Genomic DNA, 19080 nt, shown 5'->3' with positions numbered 1-19080 from the left:
GGTTTTTTTGCAGATGTTTCATTACCCAAGTCACATCCTCAGTGCTAGAAGAGAGTGGGGTCTGCTCTCTGTTTATAGATAAGCCCTTTCATTGCCTCATCTTGAATTATGTGCTTCAACTCCCTAAATTATTTATTGTCAAGATGGAGCTGATCACAGTGAGATGAATATTGCTCTAACAGACTCAAGGGGGGCCTTTGATGCTTTCCCCAAGCGTCAGGGCCTGTGGTCTACAATGTTCCAACTTAATCTTTATTTCTGACGGGTGGGGGGGGGTTTCGGTTAAGTAAGCCATCTCAGAATGCCACCCAAACCTGCATCCTTTTTTTCAGACTCTTTCTTATTCTACTGGTGGTTATTGAGTGCCTTAAAAATGTAGCAAAGAACAAAAGTGTACGAAAAAGCTGGGCGATCGGGGGATTGTTGTTGCTGGCAAGGGTTGGTTTGGGGAAAGAGATGGTCCCTGTCTTTGAGAATGGAAACCCCAACATGCTTCACAGTGACCACAGATTCCATAGATCAAGTAGGTCTCCCCTCAGAATGGGACAACTGGCTATGGCCAACGCGCCATGGCCAACCTGTCACAGCCAACTCACTATGGCCAACTTACCATGGCCAACTCGCCATGGCCAACTCGCCATGGCCAGCTTGTCACAGCCAACTCACTATGGCCAACTTACCATGGCCAACTCACCGTGGCCAACTCGCCGCGGGACAATTTAACAATTCAGTTTAATTACTTAAAATAAATTTTGAAAAATATTTTACTTTTTGTCATTCACGTTTCATTTTTGTCCCTCCTTTTGCATCCTTTCTCTAATAATTCTATTCCCACGTTTCTCTGATCTTAGGGTAACTCTTGCCCCACAGTGAGTTGTCCCGCGGCAACTTGGCCAGGGTGAGTTGGCCATGCCCAATTGTCACAGACCCGTTCTCCCTTAGCCAATTGTAGAATTCTAGATGACCTGGAGGATCTGTTGGGTTGTACAAGCCGGCAACGTGTTTAGCTTTGTTATGATGAGAGAGATGGGATGCTTTTTTTGTACTGGATGAGTTCCTAACAAGATGCCCATGACATGAGATTGTGCTTCTCCGGTTGGCAAACGAAATGAAGAAGGGCATCAATCAGCCAGGCAAACTGAGCACTGTGACAGGAAAGGCCACTTGGTATGTATATGTATGTGTGGGAAGCACGTTAGTCTCCGGATATTTGTCAGAGCCAGGTACCAAATGCAAGACAATGTGCATTGTTAGGGATTTCAATTTTTCATTCTGGACCTACACTTTCCCTTCTGATTCTTAGGTGCATATGTGACGGCTGCCACCTTGACAGACCCCAGAGATTGAAACGGGGACCTCCAGAGCTGAAAGCGTGAGTCTCTACAGCTAAAGAGCCAGGCTCTGAAATAGGCTGTAAAAGACTCTCATTCTTTTCGTGGAATAGCCACAGAGAGGGAGAGTTCACACAAAGAGATGGATCCCTTCCCTCTAGTCAAGGTTACCCTACCTGCATCAAGCCAGTCAGGAATATATTTGTCCTTTAGCCCTCCAATTACTTTCCTCCTGCTCCAGGCTAGGAAGAGCTCCATCTGATCATCATTTTTCCGCCCGAGACAGAGCAACAACGACACACCCTACCTCCGCACTGAGTTGCATCATATTTAATTAACACTGGCCAAGTTTTGTTTTCTATCATCTGAAGCAAAAAAGAGAGAGAGATCTGTCCTAAGGACTTATGGGAGCACTCAGCATCCCTTGGGGAGAACAAGGAGCATAGATGATGATCCAGGTGTGATGACATCATACTCGTGCATTACAACCCCATGCTTGCTTTAGACCATTATGATACAACTATGTTGTCTTTGAGCGAATTCATTATTACGCTTGCGTCATCCTTATTACATCATCATGGTTTGTTGCAGACCCCACTGACAGTTCCTAGAAGATGGTTGTTTTTTTTTACCCTGCAATGAAGCTAAATTATTTGATGCTTGCAGGATCCAATCTGGGTCAGTCACCGGGACCAGAGGTTTTGAGCTTTCCACGTGGGAGCCATCTGTGTCACCAGAATGTGCGCTTTGGGCTATTCTACCCGGTGCCTGGTTGTGTGTGGCTAATTAGTTGGTAATTAGGATGCTGATGGCCAGCTATTAAGCTGTTGGTTGTTGTTTCCTTGTACTGCCAGGTCATCTGGCTCCTAAGTACCAGATAAGCTGGTGGTAAATCAGCACTCCTGTGGACTGACTTTCCCAGGCTTCCGTCATTTCCCTGGCTGTTTTTGTACTTGCTCGGCCAACAATCTTAGTAGCTTAGTGACTCCAACACAGGTCCGAATGCTGGAAACTCTGAAACCTCTGGTCCCGGTGACCAACCTAGATTGGATACTGCAACAATTATCCTGGGACACAAATGTTTGCCTTCATTCATATGTGATTACTCCGCTGCCTAACGGTAGGATTGTTTGGGGACCTTTGCAAATGGTTCATTTGCTTCTTCTCTTCAGCTATGGTGGGAAATGTTGTGGACAACCCCATGGCGGATCATGAGGAGCGGCAAAATGAAATGCACCAAGAGGAGTAGGAAACATTTTCAAAACTAAAACTAAAAATAAAAATAAGGACGTTTCAGAGGACAGAATGAAACGAATGGAGAACTAGAATTTCTAGCCCTTTTTTGTCCCAGAACCCCACAGTGGGAGCTACATTTGAACGTCATCCCTCCTTTTTTTGGGGGGGGGTAATTCTCTGATGAGATAATGTATTTACACATTAATGTTACAAACAGGAGCCTCTTCAGAGCGAAAATAGATTTTTCAAACTTGTCCATTGAAGTCAGTCCAGCTTTAGATGTCTACATTCTGGAGTTTCCTAACCTTGTTTTAGGAAAGGATATAGGTAAACTTGTCTCTTGTGAATCCGAAAACACCCCTATCTATTCTAGCACACGATTTTTTTTTTTTAAAAAAAAAAACTTCGGCAGGCTGAGGGCCCTGTTAATTGGTTTTTTTGTTTCATTTCGTTTTCTTCAATTTCAAACCAGATTCGAGAGTTGAACATTGGTTGCATTTTGACTGAACTTTCCCCCCTCCCAGCCGCCCCCCCCCGTTGATTCTTTCAACAAATCCCGCCAGCTTCTCAAAGAACTTACAGAAATGAGATTTTAATAGTTGAATAAAAGAGCACGGTGTTAACATTTGCAGGCTTCAATCTTTACGATGGCTGCACCCCATCGTAGGATCCAATTCCATCTTTCAGATTTGAAATGGATCGTTTCTTATGTATAAATGACCTAAGACAGGGCTCCACTTTCTGACATTTCCTCCCTGCTTCCTATTCTCCTTTTTAAAATAAAAATAAATAAATAAATCTCTCAATAACAAAGTAAATATTACGGCTGCCCTTTGGTGCAAGTAGCGTGTTAGTTTTCTTTAGCTATCTAAGCCGCCATCTGAAACCGTATTTAGTGGAGCCTTTTTTTTTTTTTGGTTGTTCGTTTGTTTCCTGTATCTAAGACAACTTACCTTTCTGTGAATTGTTTGTAGGCAGTCTTGATATTTTATAGTGAAGTTTTCTTTCCTTTATAATGGTGACATCTTACACCCATGCTCAAGGGTAGCCCCCCCCCCCAGCATAAAAGATTCTTAACAACGAATCATCGTTAAAAAGCCTTGGTGGAGCCTTGGTGGAGCAGTGGGCTAATGCCTCCTTAAGTAACACCAGCTGCCTGCAATTAGTGCAGGTTCGAGTCCCACCAGGCTCAAGGTTGACTCAGCCTTCCATCCTTCCCAGGTAGGTAAAATGAGGACCCAGATTGTTGGGGGCAATTAAGCTGACTTTGTAATAATGCCGCTTGGGGTGTGTGTGTGAAAGCCCTAATAAGCAGGCATATACATAGAATGAAGGCTGCTGCTAAGCTTGTAAGCCGCCCTGAGTCTTCGGAGAAGGGCGGGATATAAATGGAATTAAAATAAAAATAAAATAAAATAAAAAGATATCTCAGACCCATTTAGTTCTGCCCTATGTGTCCTTCTTCCTTTTTTCTGCTCCTTTGCCTCATTCATTTTCACCCAGTAAGAGTAGCTGCACCTATTCAATTTTGACCCTCTGGACTTGCACCCTTAGCGAACGATGGGAGCTGCATGATAGCCTTTTAATCGTCATGGACACGTCCACTGCCCATCCTTAAGTGTTGCACGTGAGCACAAACATTTTCCTCTGTGCACAGCGAAATGGGCGCTTTTCATTCTCTCGCATCATTGGTCCTAGCAACAACGGTCTGTGGAGATTCTCAGCCATCCAGGTCGTAGTTATCCCCTTTTTCACGAGGCGACTGGACTTTCTTGTTTTTCTTTGAAGACGTTTCGCTTCTCAGAATAATAATAAGAGTTGGAAGGGACCTTGGAGGTCTTCTAGTCCAACCCCTCCCCCCAGGAAGCTCTGACTGGATGGTGGGGAGCGGAAGGATTTATGCTCCTTGCAGACGGCTGGTCATTTGCATCCTTTTAGAGAGTCGTGGAGGCCACTTGGAGGTTTGTCTGTGTCCTCGGGGTCAGCTGAGTGGTACAAACGGGTGTGTTGAATTATGTGTTGAACGGACACAGGGCCAAAGACACCCTGCAGCCCAGAAGGCTCCACACCCATTTGCACCACTCAGGTGACCCCTGAGGACACAGGCAAACCTCCAGGTGGCCTCAACGACCCTCCACAAGAAGACAAATGACCAGCCGTCTGCAAGGAGTATAAATCCTCCCATTTCTCCACCATCCCGTCGGAACTAAAGAAGCTTCTCGGACGAGAAGCGAAACATCTTGAAAGGAAAAAGAAGAAAGTCCGAGTTGCCTCCTGGGAAAACAACAACAACAACAACACGGAGTAAATCAGATAATTCAGCCCAACGGGAGCTGCAGCCCCAGCTTTATTTTTTTATATATATAATGATACGTTCCCCAAATTTCGTAGTCACACCTCAGTTGCTTTGCTTTTTTCACGTCTTCTTGTTCAAAGGTGTTATAGGCATGCTTGTCCCTTTATACAGATCAAACAGATACAAGAGGGTAATGACAACTAAGAAGAAGTAATCTGTTTTGGTGCACCTTTGTTATTGCGGGCATGAATCAGGCACATATGGGTAGTCCTCGATTTACGACATTTAAAGTTACAAGGGGGCTGAAAAAGGTGACTGACGACCGTTTTTCACACTCGCGACCGTTGCAACATTCCCCAGGGACCACATGATCAAAATTCGGACGCTGGGCATATGACTCGTATTTATGACGGTCGCAGTGTCCCCTCGGGGAGTCAACGGGGGAGGCTGGGTTCGCTTTGCAACCACGTCCCTAACTGAATAACTGCAGGGATTCACTTAATAACTCTGCAAACAAAGGTCCTAAAATGAGTCAAAACTCGCTCGACCAATGTTAACCGAACTTTTCGGCTGAGTCGTTGTCGTAAGTTGAGGACTATTGGCTAGAAGGTAAAATACGTGCCTGAGGAGAATCTGACGAGAGCAGGAAGGCTACTGTGGTGAATTTGGAATAAGACAAGATAACCTCTATTGTATTTTTTTTTAATGTGGGCACGTTGGCACGCATTAAAATGAAATGTAGTTGCTTGTTCTCATACACGTGTGTACATGAATGTCACGACTATCGGCTGTTGGATGACTTAATCATGATTTCTACCATATTCAGTCCTAGGATAGGGAACACCACGGAGACGTAGAGGGAGGTATACAATTTCGGTCTTAGTCTGCCAAGCTTGACTCATCTATAAAAGGAATTTTGTAATAAGACCCCCCCCCCATCTAAATCCGATCAGCGAATATAATTTCTAGGAATAGACGATCCTAATTAGCTGTGACAGAACTCAGGATTTCAATCATACAGTCATTTTACATTTGTTTCACTTTTTTTTTTTAAAAAAAAAAAAACAATGTTCCAAGCCTATCATGTGCATTATTTTATTTCACTTTATATGTTTTGTATCTCATTTTTTTATTTATTTTTTTACAAATAACTCAAGGCCACAAACACACACAAGGTTCCTTCTTTTATTCCCCACAAGCACCAACTTTGTCAGGTGAGCTGAGTTGAGAAAGAGAGAGGGACAGGGCCAAAGTCACCCAGCTGGCTTTCGGGCCTACGGCAGAACTAGAACCCACAACTTCTTGGTGATTGGCCCAAAGTCACCCAACCAGCTTTCACGGCCTAAGGCGGGACTAGAACTCACCGGCTCCCAATTTCTATCCTGCCACCTTAACCAGCTCATATTAGTATTGGGGAGCCCACGGCCATCCTCGAGATTGTTATTTCCGGATTGAGACCGGAGAGAGGCGGGGGGGGGGGGAGAAAAAGCAGGATGCCGAGAAAGAAGTAAATCAGGATAAAATGTCAGTCGAGGCTTTGCAAGCCAACGTTGAGTCTTAGCCACCCTGCCCCAGTAGCCTTCATGAAGAAACCCAGTTCAGAGATAGCGTGTTTGGTTTGCTCCTGTCATTATAAATGGCTCTCTGATTTTGTTCGATCCAAGGGTTGCTTTGAGCCAGGATAGAAAGCGTTGGCCACAGAGGGTTGCAGCAAAGCTCAGATGGCAAGAAAGACAGTGGGTCCTTGAATTACAACCGTTCACTTAGAGACTGTTTGAACGGCACCGGGAAAAAAAAGTGACTTAGGGCCAGTTTTCGCACTGCAACGTGGTCCCCTGATCAAAATTCAGGTGCTTGCAACTGGCGTGCACTTAGGACCGTCGCACTGCCCCGGGTTCGTGCGACCCCTTTTTGTAACTTTCCCAGCTGACTTCGTGGCGAGCAAACACCGTGGCGGGAAGCCCGAATCCCAAGGCATACACATGTTCTATCAGGTACCTGCATCCAAAACGTGCTGTGCCCGGGGCTACGTTGACGTGACGTCGGCCCTGCAACATTTACCCCTCACCTGGTTTCATTCCCATCTGCTTTTCGTGCACGTTGTCATACATGCTTTGTGTTCCCTCTTCAATCCCATGCGTTTCTTCTCTTCCCGGCTCCCAAAACGGTCCCCGCTCTCCGCAGCCCAAGAGGAACGATGGACTCCTGCATGGTTTCCATCTCTGTCAGGAAAGTCCGCCACGTTAGCTAGAAGGGAAGCCCGTTCAGAAATGAAAAGATGTCTCTTCTCCCCCACCCCTGGCAGTCATTTGTACGAAAGTATTAAAAGGGTGACTTGATCTACCACGTGTGTCTCTTCCCCTTCCCCCTTTTCTCCCCCTTTCTCTCTCTCTTATTTTATTATAGTGATGGATCATTTCCTTATGACTCTGTTCCTTGGCAACAAAACAGTAACCAGCCACCAGGCTCCCTATCGGTGGTCACGACAGTATGGGGTGTGACTAACACATCTCAAAGCCAGGTAAGCATCTTTTGTTGTAAATCTTCTCTCCGTTTCTGTTTTTCAGGGGTGGTCAGCTTGACGCCCCTTCCTCCTCCCGGAGGCTGAGCAACGTTTGGTTAGGTTACGAAGTTGATTCAACAGGTAGTTGAATCTACTATGGAGCGTCCTCTTGCTAGGATGACGCTAGATCAGGGGTCCACAATATGTGGCCCGCGGCCCGCTACCGGGCCGCCAAGGGACAAGCTGTCCAGTGCACCTACGTGTGTGCGTGTACTCACACCCACTCTGCTAGCGCCATGGCAAAAATGGGGCACCCCGTGGCAAAAACGGGGTGCCGCGTGGCAAAAAGGGGGCAGGGCTAGCGAGTGTCATGCAGGCACTTGTGCCACCCCATTTATGTTGCCGGTGTGCTTGCGGCCCCGTTTGCACATGCAAATTGGTTTTCTGATTTTCTGGACTGCTACTGTCCCAATTTTAAGTCGACCATCTGGGACACATTGGTTTACTGGGACCTGTGCAGTTGGCAGATCCGCGGGATAGCTCTCTGCTGGATGCTCCTTCTGAAATACAAGTGTGTACTCACAAGTACTGTGTTTGTCTAGAATGGCTAAGGCACGTCTCTCGCTCTGTAGAGAAGCACTCGTTGAGGGCCACAATGCTTTTACAGGTTGAAAAGGACGTTAAGTCACAAAAGATTGGATGTAGCCCATCTCTGTTCTGTGAGTGGCCAAGGGATGGATGCAAACAGATCAGGCACTACAACCGTTGGGTCGTCATAGGGTGTTGAAAGAAGCAATAGAGATTCGCAGAGATAATTGCTCTTTCCTACTTGGTGTTGCGTAGTCCTAAAGCAGAAGCATCTGAACAGACTTTCGCTAAGCTTCTCCAAGGGGGAAAACTTGAGACTTTGGACACCTGTTTTAACGTTCCCTTCTGAGCATGTTGTAAGACCCCTGGGGGGTTGTTCTCCCCAACCATAGACTTGTCTGGATTTCTCTACTTCATTTCACAATTCTGTTTACACCAGTACAAAACTGATCCTCGATAATTTACAGTGTCTGTTAAACTTCAGCCACCCACCCAGATTTGGAAGGCTGTATCCAAGCAAGGCTATGAGCTTGGATTTTACTGATCTGGCTATAAGTTATGGGGAAGAAGAAGAAGAAGAAGAAGAAGAAGAAGAAGAAGAAGAAGAAGAAGAAGAAGAAGAAGAAGAAGAAGAAGAAGAAGAAGAAGAAGAAGAAGAAGAAGAAGAAGAAGAAGAAGAAGAAGAAGAAGAAGAAGAGGAGGAGGAGGAGGAGGAGGAGGAGGAGGAGGAGGAGGAGGAGGAGGAGGAGAAGGAGAAGAAGAAGAAGAGGAAGAAGAAGAAGAAGAAGAAGAAGAAGAAGAAGAAGAAGAAGAAGAAGAAGAAGAAGAAGAAGAAGAAGAAGAAGAAGAAGAAGAAGAAGAAGAAGAAGAAGAAAGTCCCAAAGGTGTTTTCACTAAAACGCAACTGGACTTTCTTGTCTGTTTTTTTGTTGTTGTTGTCCTTGTTTTCAAAGGAAAACAAGCCAAGGAAGTTCAATTGACCTCTGGGGGGGGGGAAAGGTTGCCCTTTGGGGGGGGAGAAATTCCACAGAAAAGAAGAAAAAGAAAAGAACCACTCAAGATGTTGGCTTCAGCGGTTTGTGGTCCAGCCTTCTCACCATCCATGGTATCTCTCTTGGTCCAACAGAGTTGAGCGAGTTGTAAAGAGGTTAAGCGCGGTGTCTACGGAGACTCTCCATCATCCGGGTCACGGTTTCCCCAAATCTGCTTTCCAAAAGGCAACTGGACATCCTTGGTTTTCTCCTTGAAAACCGTTTGCTTCTCATCCCAGAAGGTTGTTTAGTTTATGATGAACATCCTGGATGAGAAGAGAAACGTTTTCATGAAAAAAAAAAAATCTAAGAATATCCAGTTGCCTTTTCAAAACTGTCCTTTGGGACAGTTCAAATTTGTGACTTAGGACTGTTTTTCAGTCGCGGCCTTTGCAGCATCCCCCTCCCGGTCATGTGATCAAAATTCAGAGGCTTGCCGACTGGTTCATATTTATGACCGTGGTGGCGCAGTGGCTAGAATGTGGTACTGCAGGCTATTTCTGCTGGGTGCTGGCTGCCTGTAGTTTGGCAGTTCGATCCTGACTGGCTCAAGGTTGACTCAGCCTTCCGTCCTTCCGAGGTCAGTAAAATGAGGACCCAGATTTTGGGGGGCAAAAGGCTGACTCTGTAAACCACTTAGAGGGGGCTGTAAAGCACTGTGAAGCGGTATATAAGTCTAAGTGCTATTGCTATTGATTCAGCCTTCCATTCTCCCCGGGTCAGTAAATGAGGACCCAGATTGTTTGGAGGCAATCGGCTGACAATGACGCTTAGAGAGGGCTGTAAAGCACTGTGTGAAGCGGTATATAAGTCTAAGTGCTATAGCTATTGCTATGTCCCAAGGTCACAGGATATCCTCCTTTGTGGCCTTCCGACAAGTAAAAGTCAATGAGGAAGCTGGATTCACAACTGCAGTGATTCACTTAACAAATGTAGCAAGAAAGATCGTAAAACTCACTTAACACATGTTTCGCTTAGAAATTTTGGGCCGCATTGCAGTCGTAGGTTGAGGGCTAACCTGTAAGAAGGGTAAAAAAAAAAATTAAAAATCGCAACCGTTCTTTGCGTGGGCCTGGTCTGAGACGTCTCCTTCCTTTTCAACCAGGTGCTGGGAAATCCCATGGCCAACGCCAACACCACTATGAACCCATCCGGGAACCCCATGGCTTCCGGGATGTCGGCCAGCAATCCGGGCATGAATTCCCCCCAGTTTGCAGGACAGCAGCAGCCCTTCTCGGCCAAGGCCAGCTCCAACCAGTCCTACATTCAACAAGGCATGTATGGACGGCCCAACTACCCTGGCAGCGGAGGCTTTGCGGGAAGGTAAGGCTGGAGCAGAGGTTGCCCTTTCCGGGCTAGTTCAGGAGAGGCATAGAGGAAGCCTGATGGAAATCGAGTTGGGTTCGTCGGGAATGTGATTCTCTGTACTCGTCGCCGAAAACAGAGAGGTGAATGTCAGAAAAGCAGTTTTCAAAGACATCCAAGATAATCCAGCTCAAGTCCAGAAAGAGTGCAGAGAAGAGCAACAAAGATGATCAGGGGACTGGATGCTGAAACATATGAAGAACGGTTGCTGGAATTGGGTATGTCTAGTTTAATGAAGAGAAGGACGAGAGGGGACATGATAGCCATCTTCCAATATCTCAGGGGCTGCCCCAAAGAAGAGGGAGTCAAGCTGTTCTCCAAAGCGCCTGAAGGCAGGACAAGAAGCAACGGATGGAAACTCATCAAGGAGAGAAGCAACCTGGAACTAAGGAGAAACTTCCTGACAGTTAGAACAATTAACCAGTGGAACAACCTGCCACCAGAAGCGGTGAATGCTCCAACACTGGAAATTTTTAAGAAGAGACTGGACACCCCATTTGTCTGAAATGGTATAGGGTTTCCTGCCTGAGCAGGGGGTTGGACTAGATGACCTCTAAGGTGCCTTCCAACTTTGTTGTTGTTGTCTTCAACCCCCTGCTCAGGCAGGAAACCCTATACCATTTCATACAAATGGCTGTCCAGTCTCTTCTTAAAAACCTCCAGTGATGAAACATTCACAACTTCTGGAGGCAAGTCGTTCCACTGGACAATCGTTCTAACACTCAGGAAATCCCTCCTTAGTTCTAGGTTGCTTCTCTCCTTGATTGGTTTCCATCCTTTGCTTCTTGTCTTTCCTCCAGGTCCTTTGGAGAATAGCTTGACTCCCTCTTCTTTGGGGCAGCCCCTGAGAGATGGGAACATTGCTATCATGTCACCCCTAGTCTTTCTTTTCTCTAGACTGGCCATACCCAAATCCTGCAACCGTTCTTCCTTTGTTTTAGCCTCCAGAACCCTAATCATCTTTGTTGCTCTTCTCTGCACACTTTCCAGAATCTCAACGTCTTTTTCATATTGTGACGACCAAAACTGGATGCAATATTCCAAGTGTGGTCTTAGCAAGGCACTGTAAAGTGGCACTAACACTTCACATGATCTTGATTCGTTAACACGGCCTTAGGACTCTATTGACCCTTTGGTGACTCCAACACCGATGTCTGTAAATTTGGTTTCTCTCCCTCAGCTATCCAGGAGGCCCTAACAACCCAGCTGGGATGGGGATGCCGCCACACACCCGACCACCAGCTGATTTCACTCAACCAGCCGCTGCTGCAGCTGCGGCGGCCGTGGCCGCCGCTGCCGCCACTGCCACGGCGACAGCTACCGCAACGGTTGCAGCGCTGCAGGAAACCCAAAACAAGGAAATGAATCAATACGGACCGGTAAGACTGCCAGTTAACTTCCATCCTGGCTGGGGTTTTTCATTTGCGTGGTGTTTGGGTAGACGTAGAGATCACAGAGAGGGTAGGATGGCCCAGTGGTTAAAGAAAGCTGACAGCCCAGGTTGGAGAGCCGAGCTCTACACAACGGAGCGAGCTCCTGCTCCTTGTCCCAGCTCCTGCCCACCTAGGAGTTTGAAAGCATGCAGATGCAACTAGATTAATGGGTAGCACTTTGGGGGAAAGGTAGAGCCATTCTGGGAGAAATTATCTTCGGACAACACAGGCTCCTCGGCCGAGGAACAAAGGTGAGCACCAAGTCCTAGACTCAGACATGACTGGCATGATCTCCAGAGATCATTAGGGATGAAACCCAGCCTGATTTGGGTTTATTTATTTTTTTATCTGGAACATTACTAAGTAACCCCATCCCACCCTGCTTTTTAATGAATATCTTAAATCTCTCTAAATACACTGAATTTCATTGTCCTGATTTATAGCTATTATCTCCATCTGTGTTTTAATTCCTGCGAATTATTGATAATGCTTTGGCTAACTTTATAATAGGGTTAATTGTATCTGAATATTAATGCAAAATAATCTGTGCGGAGACAAATTTGTTTTGTTTTGTTCCTTTCCTATGCATTCAGTTATAATTATTTATCTAATTATAACTGCTAGTAATTGCAAACAAATTACATATTAGAGGGCAGATAATCTTTCTAGCTAGAAATAGGCTTATCTGCCATGTTCGTGTGACTAATTAAACTTTGTAATTTGCCATTACTATCAATTTCAGCCGGTATGGTCTTGTGGTTAGGCCACTAGGCTAGAGACTGTGAGTTCTAGTCCCAGCATGAGCAGAAAGCCGCCTGGGTAATTTTCGACCAATCCCCAGGAGACTGTGAATTCTAGTCCTGCCTTAGGCATGAAAGCCAGCTGAATGACTTTAAGCCAATCACCAGGAGACTGTGAGTTCTAGTCCCACTTTAGGCATGAAAGCTGGATGGGTGACTTTGGGCCAATCACCAGGAGACTGTGAGTTCTAGTCCCACTTTAGGCATGAAAGCTGGATGGGTGACTTTGGGCCAATCACCAGGAGACTGTGAGTTCTAGTCCCACTTTAGGCATGAAAGCTGGATGGGTGACTTTGGGCCAATCACCAGGAGACTGTGAGTTCTAGTCCCACTTTAGGCATGAAAGCTGGATGGGTGACTTTGGGCCAATCACCAGGAGACTGTGAGTTCTAGTCCCACTTTAGGCATGAAAGCTGGATGGGTGACTTTGGGCCAATCACCAGGAGACTGTGAGTTCTAGTCCCACTTTAGGCATGAAAGCTGGATGGGTGACTTTAAGCCAATCACCAGGATACTGTGAGTTCTATCCCCACCTTAGGCATGAAAGCCAGGTGGGTGAATTTGAGCCAGTCACACTCTCTGTCAGCCCAATTCCCTTCATAGGGTGGTTGTTGCTGGAAAAATGGGAGGAGGAAAGAGTATTATGCTTGCCACCTTGGTATTTATAATAATAATAAAGGTGCGAAATAAATAAATAAATGTTCACTATACAGAAGATCAGGTGGCTCAATTGATGTATAGAATGGTATCCCTTTATTTACCTCAACCCGGATATAATAATTCCGTAATCAGGAATTGCTAGGGAAATTGATCTCTTACCGATTTACAATAATCAACATGGGTTTTCAAACGTTCTGGCTTTTAAGAGTCCCAAGAAATATGCTTACCTGCCCCTGGGGTATATTTTAGAATAGAATAGAAAATAGAATGACAAGAAGGGACCTTGGAGGTCTTCTAGTCCAACCCCCTGGTCAGGCAGGAGACCCTTTTGCCATTTCAGACAAGTGGTCATCCAGCCTCTTCTTAAAAACCTCCAGTGTTGGAGCACCCACAACTTCTGGAGGCAGGTGGTTCCACTGATTGATTGTTCTCCCTTGTCAAGAAATTTCTCCTTAGTTCTAGGTTGCTTCTCTCCTTGATTGGCTTCCATCCATGGCTTCTTGTCCTGCTCCAATATACAATTCTATTCCATTCTATATTGGAAGAGTTGGGTGTTGTTGTTTTTTTGTCATTCATGGGGGTCTCATTTATTTCTCCTTGGAGACCCAGAGGGGCTTGTTACTAAAAGGGCAGTAACGATTTTATAAATAAGTCATGATTGGTTGATGCAGAGCATCACTTTCATTTATTTTTTTTAGCTTGATCACTTCCTCATCCCCTTGCCTATTTCACAGAATTCTTTTTTTTTTTTAAATAGTTTAGATTTGTTATTTGGGGTTAGTCGCGGTTGACCTCAGAAAGGATTTTGAAAAGAGTTTGCCGAGGAATTAGAAGGTCTATCCCAGATCGGAGGGAGAAAGGAAGTTAATTCTAGAGGGGAAAAGGACCACGTTTGGCCTAGGAAATATTTCTGTTTAACTCTTGTGGTTTGTAAAGAGATTTTTATTATTATTATTATTATTATTCCCCATTCAGCCAGATCTGTGGAAAGCTTGCAAAAATTGAAACGCTGGTTTAAAAAAAGGAAATTAAAACAAACAACAAATAACTTTAAACAGTACTCTTTCCCTCATAGACACACCAACACAAACACACTTCAAAACAGTTAGCAGATATTAAGTGCAGAGCAAGAGGAGAATATCTTTTAAAAAGGGCAAATCCTTTTTTTAAAAAAAAACACAACAACCACCTAATACCTCAAAATTAATTCATCTTTGTCCCCTGACAAACGGGGTCCTGTTACAGCTTGGGCGTCCTGAGACGACTCCTCCCGCCAGGAGCTCAAGACCACCCAGTTTAAAACACCAAAAATAAAAGTAATAAGCAGAAATTTAAAAAAAAGACACAGCAGCCCACGAACAAATAGAAAATAAAAAATAGCAAATAGAAAAATAGCAAACAGAAAGACGTTGCTCGTGTTGAATTCTTCCTACAACGGCGCGGAAAAAGTGACTTATGACTGATCCTCACGCTTACGAGCATTGTAACATCCCCGATGGTCATGAGGTTAAAATTCAGATGCCACATATATTTTTCACACTTATGGCCGTTGCAGCATCCCTCGTGGTCACCCGACTTTTACATTCAGATGCCTGACAACCGGTTCCCGTTTTATGATGGTTGCAGCATTCCTGGCGGGATCACGTGATTCCCCCTTTTGTGACCTTCTGATGCGCAAAGTCAATGGGGGAATCCAGATTCGCTCAACAACCGTTGTTACTCATTGAACAACTGCGGCGATTCCCTTAAGCAATGTTGGCAAGACAAGTCGCAAATGTAGGACAAAACTCACTTTCAGCATTTTCTCACCGAACAACATAAATTCTGGGCCCTGATTGCGGTCGTTAAGTCAAGGAGTACCTGGAGTGGAAATCAGATCCAAAATATAGGCATTCACTCAGTATAAAACACACTTGTGCAGATCAGTACAGTACACACATGTGCAGATCAGATACGTAGGGATACCTTCACGCTGCTTCTTAGTGGAAGCAGACGGCGTTCTTCCTGGTTTTATTCATTTTCATTTTTACTCCCCAATCGGATGACTCCCAGGCTAACCAGGACTGACCTTGATCAGCCACTATAGATAAACTCTTTCTAGTCATCCAACTCAAGTTCGCTGCTCACCCCGCCAGAGATTGCCGAGTCCCTTGCCAGAATGACTGTGTTGCATTTCCTTCCTTGGAAACGAACTCCTAGGCTCTGTTCAGACGTTGCCAAACGGGACCTAACTCAGAGGTTAAGCTGGAAGGTTTTCGTGGCCTCCGTTAGGTCAACAATGGCCTCCTTCTCCGTTGCCTTTTTTCCAAACTCCAGTAGCAAAGGTGGTCCTTTTCAAAATGCAAAGGCGCAGCCCTCGAAAAATGCGACAGCTCTGATTCCTCTTCTGTGCGGCTCTCCCTCGCCTTTTAAGTCCATGTCGCATTTTTATATTCTTTTTTTTTTCTTCTCCTCCTCCTCCTTCTTCTGTTGAAGGTTTGTTCCTCTTTCCAGATGGGTCCGGCCCAGACTTACAACAGCCAGTTCATCAACCAGCCTGGCCCGCGCGGTCCCGCCTCCATGTCAGCCAACTTGAACCCGGCGTCCATGGGGGCCAGCATGACGCCTTCCAGTATGAGCGGGCCACCCATGGGCATGAGCCAGGCCAGGCCTCCAGGAATGAGCCCTTTCAACCACGGGCAGCGGATGCCCCAGCAAGCTTACCCTGGTCCACGTCCCCAATCCTTGCCCATGCAAGGCATGAAGAGAACATATCCTGGAGAGGTGGGTACCGGTTGGTCAACTCGGAGTGGGTTTGCTTCGGCCTCCTGCAAACCAGGGAAGTTATCTAACAGAAAAACAGAGTTAGAAGGGACTTTTGAGGCCTTCTAAACCAACCCCCTGGTCAAGCAGGAAACCATACACCTTTTCAACAAATGGTTGTCCAATCTCTTCTTAAAAACCTCCAGGGATGGGGCACCCACTGCTTTTGGAGGCAACCAGAAGATAAAACAGAATAGAAGGGTGAAGGGTTAGTGCCGCTTTACAACGCCTTGGTAAGGCCACCCTTGGAATCCTGCATCCAGTTTTGGTGGCCACGATGTAAAAAAGAGGTTGAGACTCTGGAAAGATTGCAGAGAAGAGCAACAAAGATGATTGGGGGACTGGAGGCTAAAACATACAAGGAACGGCAGCTGGAATTGGGTCTGTCCAGTTTAATAAAAAGAAAGACTAGGGGTGACATGATAGCGGTCTTCCAATATCTCAGGGGCTGCCCCAGAGAAAAGAGGGTCAACCTGTTCTCCAAAGCATTTGAAGGCAACGGATGGAAACTCATCAAGGAGACAAGCAACCTAGAATTCAGGAGAAACTTCCCGACAGTGAGAACAATTAATCAGTGCAACGACCTGCCTCTAGAAGCTGTGAATGCTCCAACACTGGAGGTTTTTAAGAAGAGATTAGACAACCATTTGTCTGAAATGGTATAGGGTTTCCTGCCTGAGCAGGGGGTTGGACTGGAAGACCTCCGAGGTCCCTTCCAACTCTGTTATTCTACAATTCTGAAATTCAACCAATTCCACCGATTAACTCTTCTAAACATCAGGCAATTTCTGCTAAGTTCAAGGTTGGTTCTCTACTTCCATCCATTGCTTCGTGTCCTCCCTTCAGGTGCTCTGGAGAATAGGTTGACCTCCCCCCGCCCCCCTATTCTTTGTGGCCATATGTTGTTATGTATCTTTGTGGTTGTGATAGGTTTTTTGTTTTGTTTTGTTTACAAACAAGAATTGGTTAGAGAAGCATTCCAGGAATTAGCCAACAACAATGAAGTCTTTGAAATATAATAAAAAAGGATCATTCCTATGAGAACGACTCAAGTAGAAACTCATCGAGGGGCTGCCACTTATTTTTCAAAGCACCAGAAGGCAAAGTACAAGAAGCAACGGATGGAAACTAATCAAGGAGAGAAGCAACCTGGAATTCAGGAGAAACTTCCCAACAGCGAGAACAATTAACCAGTGGAAGGACTTGCCTCTAGAAGTTGTGGGTGCTCCGTCACTGGAGGCTTTTAAGAAGAGATTGGACAACCATTTGTCTGAGATGGTATAAGGTTTCCTGCCTGAGCAGGGGGATGGACTAGAAGACCTCCAAGGTCCCCTCCAACTCTGTTATTCTGTATTCTAATTCTGGACGTGATTGTTCTGTGCGCACCCACTTCCATGTAGTTTTCTTGAGCACAGCTTAGAAATTTATTTATTTATTTATTTATTTATTAATGGGGCTTATATCCCGCCCTATCTCCCGAAGGACTCAGGGCGGCTAACAGCAATAATATACAATAAATACAGAAATTAAGATAAAATTAAAATTAAAGGCCTCTGTACAATAAATTAAAATTAAAAATTAAAATAAATTAAAAATTAGAGTTAAAAATTGTAAACATAAACATGGTTTGCCATGGGAAGCATTTTTTTGGGGGGGGCAATCTTGTCCGCCTTTCCTGGTGGTGCTTCCCCATCTCAGTATCAACCTGATTGAACCATGTTTAGCTCTTCTTTTAGCTCCTCGACGGCGACACCTCCTGTCGAAGTAATGCTAGTACATTAAACAGTTAGTCTGAAATTATCAGAAGAAACCAGAGAGGTGCAAAAGATCGATCCAGGAATGAAATTGTAGATGACTTTGGTGCATCTCCAAAGGACTGGGGTTTTGTCTCTCCTCCTGAAGACCCACGGAAATTGTTCAGTTTCTGCCATGGACTAATGGAAAGTGCCCGTCGTTGGCTGAATTTTGTCTTCCATTTTTATAAACTCTTTTTTTTTTCTTTTGCACCAAACCAGTTGCTCTCCCGGAAAAAAAAATCACCGGGTTCGCTCCCCGGTACCCAAATGTCCACGACTTACAACCGTTTGTTTAGTGAGCTTTCAAAGTTACAACGGTGCGGGAAAAAGGGACTTAGGACTGTTTTTTTTTCCACACTTAACGACCGTTGCAGCATCCCCGCAGTGACGTGATGAAAATTCAGAGGCTCGGCAACTGGCATGTACTTACGACGGTTGCAGCATGCCGGGGTCACGTGATCCCCTTTTGGGACCTTCCGACAGGCAAAGTCAATGGGGGATTCACTGAACGACCGTCATACTGACTTCGCCACTGCAGTGATTTGCTTAACAACGGTAGTGAGAATGGTCGTAAAATGGAGCGAAACCTATTTTAACTTGTCTGGCTTGGTGACGGAAATTTTTGGGGCCCAGTTGTGGTCGTATGTTGAGGACTTGCCCGTATCCATTGAGGTTAAGCTTTAAAGGTTCTTATCACCTGTGAACATATGAGCCAAAATAAAGCCTTACAGGGTTTGAGCCAGAGGTATCGTTATAATGTATATACAGTGTGTTTGTGTATATGCTTGTGTGTGGGTGTGGTTGTATTTATTTATTTATTTAGTTATTTATTATTGGGACTTATATGCCGCCCTATCTCCTGAAGGACTCAGGGCGGCTAACAACAATAAAATACAATAATACAAAAGTTAAAAAGAAATTAAATTAATAGCCCCAGTAGAAAAGTTAAAATTAAGTTAAAAATTAAAAACATTATTAAAATCCCTGTCAGTCCAGGTCAGCCTGATGGAAAAGGATATGTATGTATATGTATACAGTATATATATCTGTGTGTGTGTGTATATATATATATATATATATATATATATATATATATATATATATATATATATATATGTTTTCGTAGATTCTCGCGGGTGTCTGTATGTGTAGATCTAGAGTCTCGGGTTTCTTCCCGCATTCCTTTCATCTTCAGAAATTTGTGGCGACGTTTCGACGAAATCCCATCCGTCATCATCA

At 45.0% G+C, this 19080-nt stretch overlaps 1 protein-coding gene across 1 annotated transcript in view; it reads left to right on the top strand.

Moving 5' to 3' along the window:
• The window catches only part of ZMIZ1 (zinc finger MIZ-type containing 1), a 298798-nt gene that overhangs the window by 255444 nt on the left and 24274 nt on the right, over positions 1 to 19080 (top strand). The window contains exons 6-11 of the mRNA XM_083364915.1: positions 1304 to 1372; positions 7270 to 7384; positions 10091 to 10308; positions 11531 to 11729; positions 15719 to 16016; positions 18573 to 18586. Of these exons, the coding sequence (XP_083221041.1) occupies positions 1304 to 1372; positions 7270 to 7384; positions 10091 to 10308; positions 11531 to 11729; positions 15719 to 16016; positions 18573 to 18586 (913 nt within the window). The remainder of the gene's footprint in view (positions 1 to 1303; positions 1373 to 7269; positions 7385 to 10090; positions 10309 to 11530; positions 11730 to 15718; positions 16017 to 18572; positions 18587 to 19080) is intronic.

This window comes from Vipera ursinii (assembly GCF_947247035.1).
Source record: "Vipera ursinii genome assembly, chromosome: 5".
Classification (NCBI taxonomy): domain Eukaryota; kingdom Metazoa; phylum Chordata; class Lepidosauria; order Squamata; family Viperidae; genus Vipera; species Vipera ursinii.
This window is presented reverse-complemented; position numbering and strand designations above follow the sequence as displayed.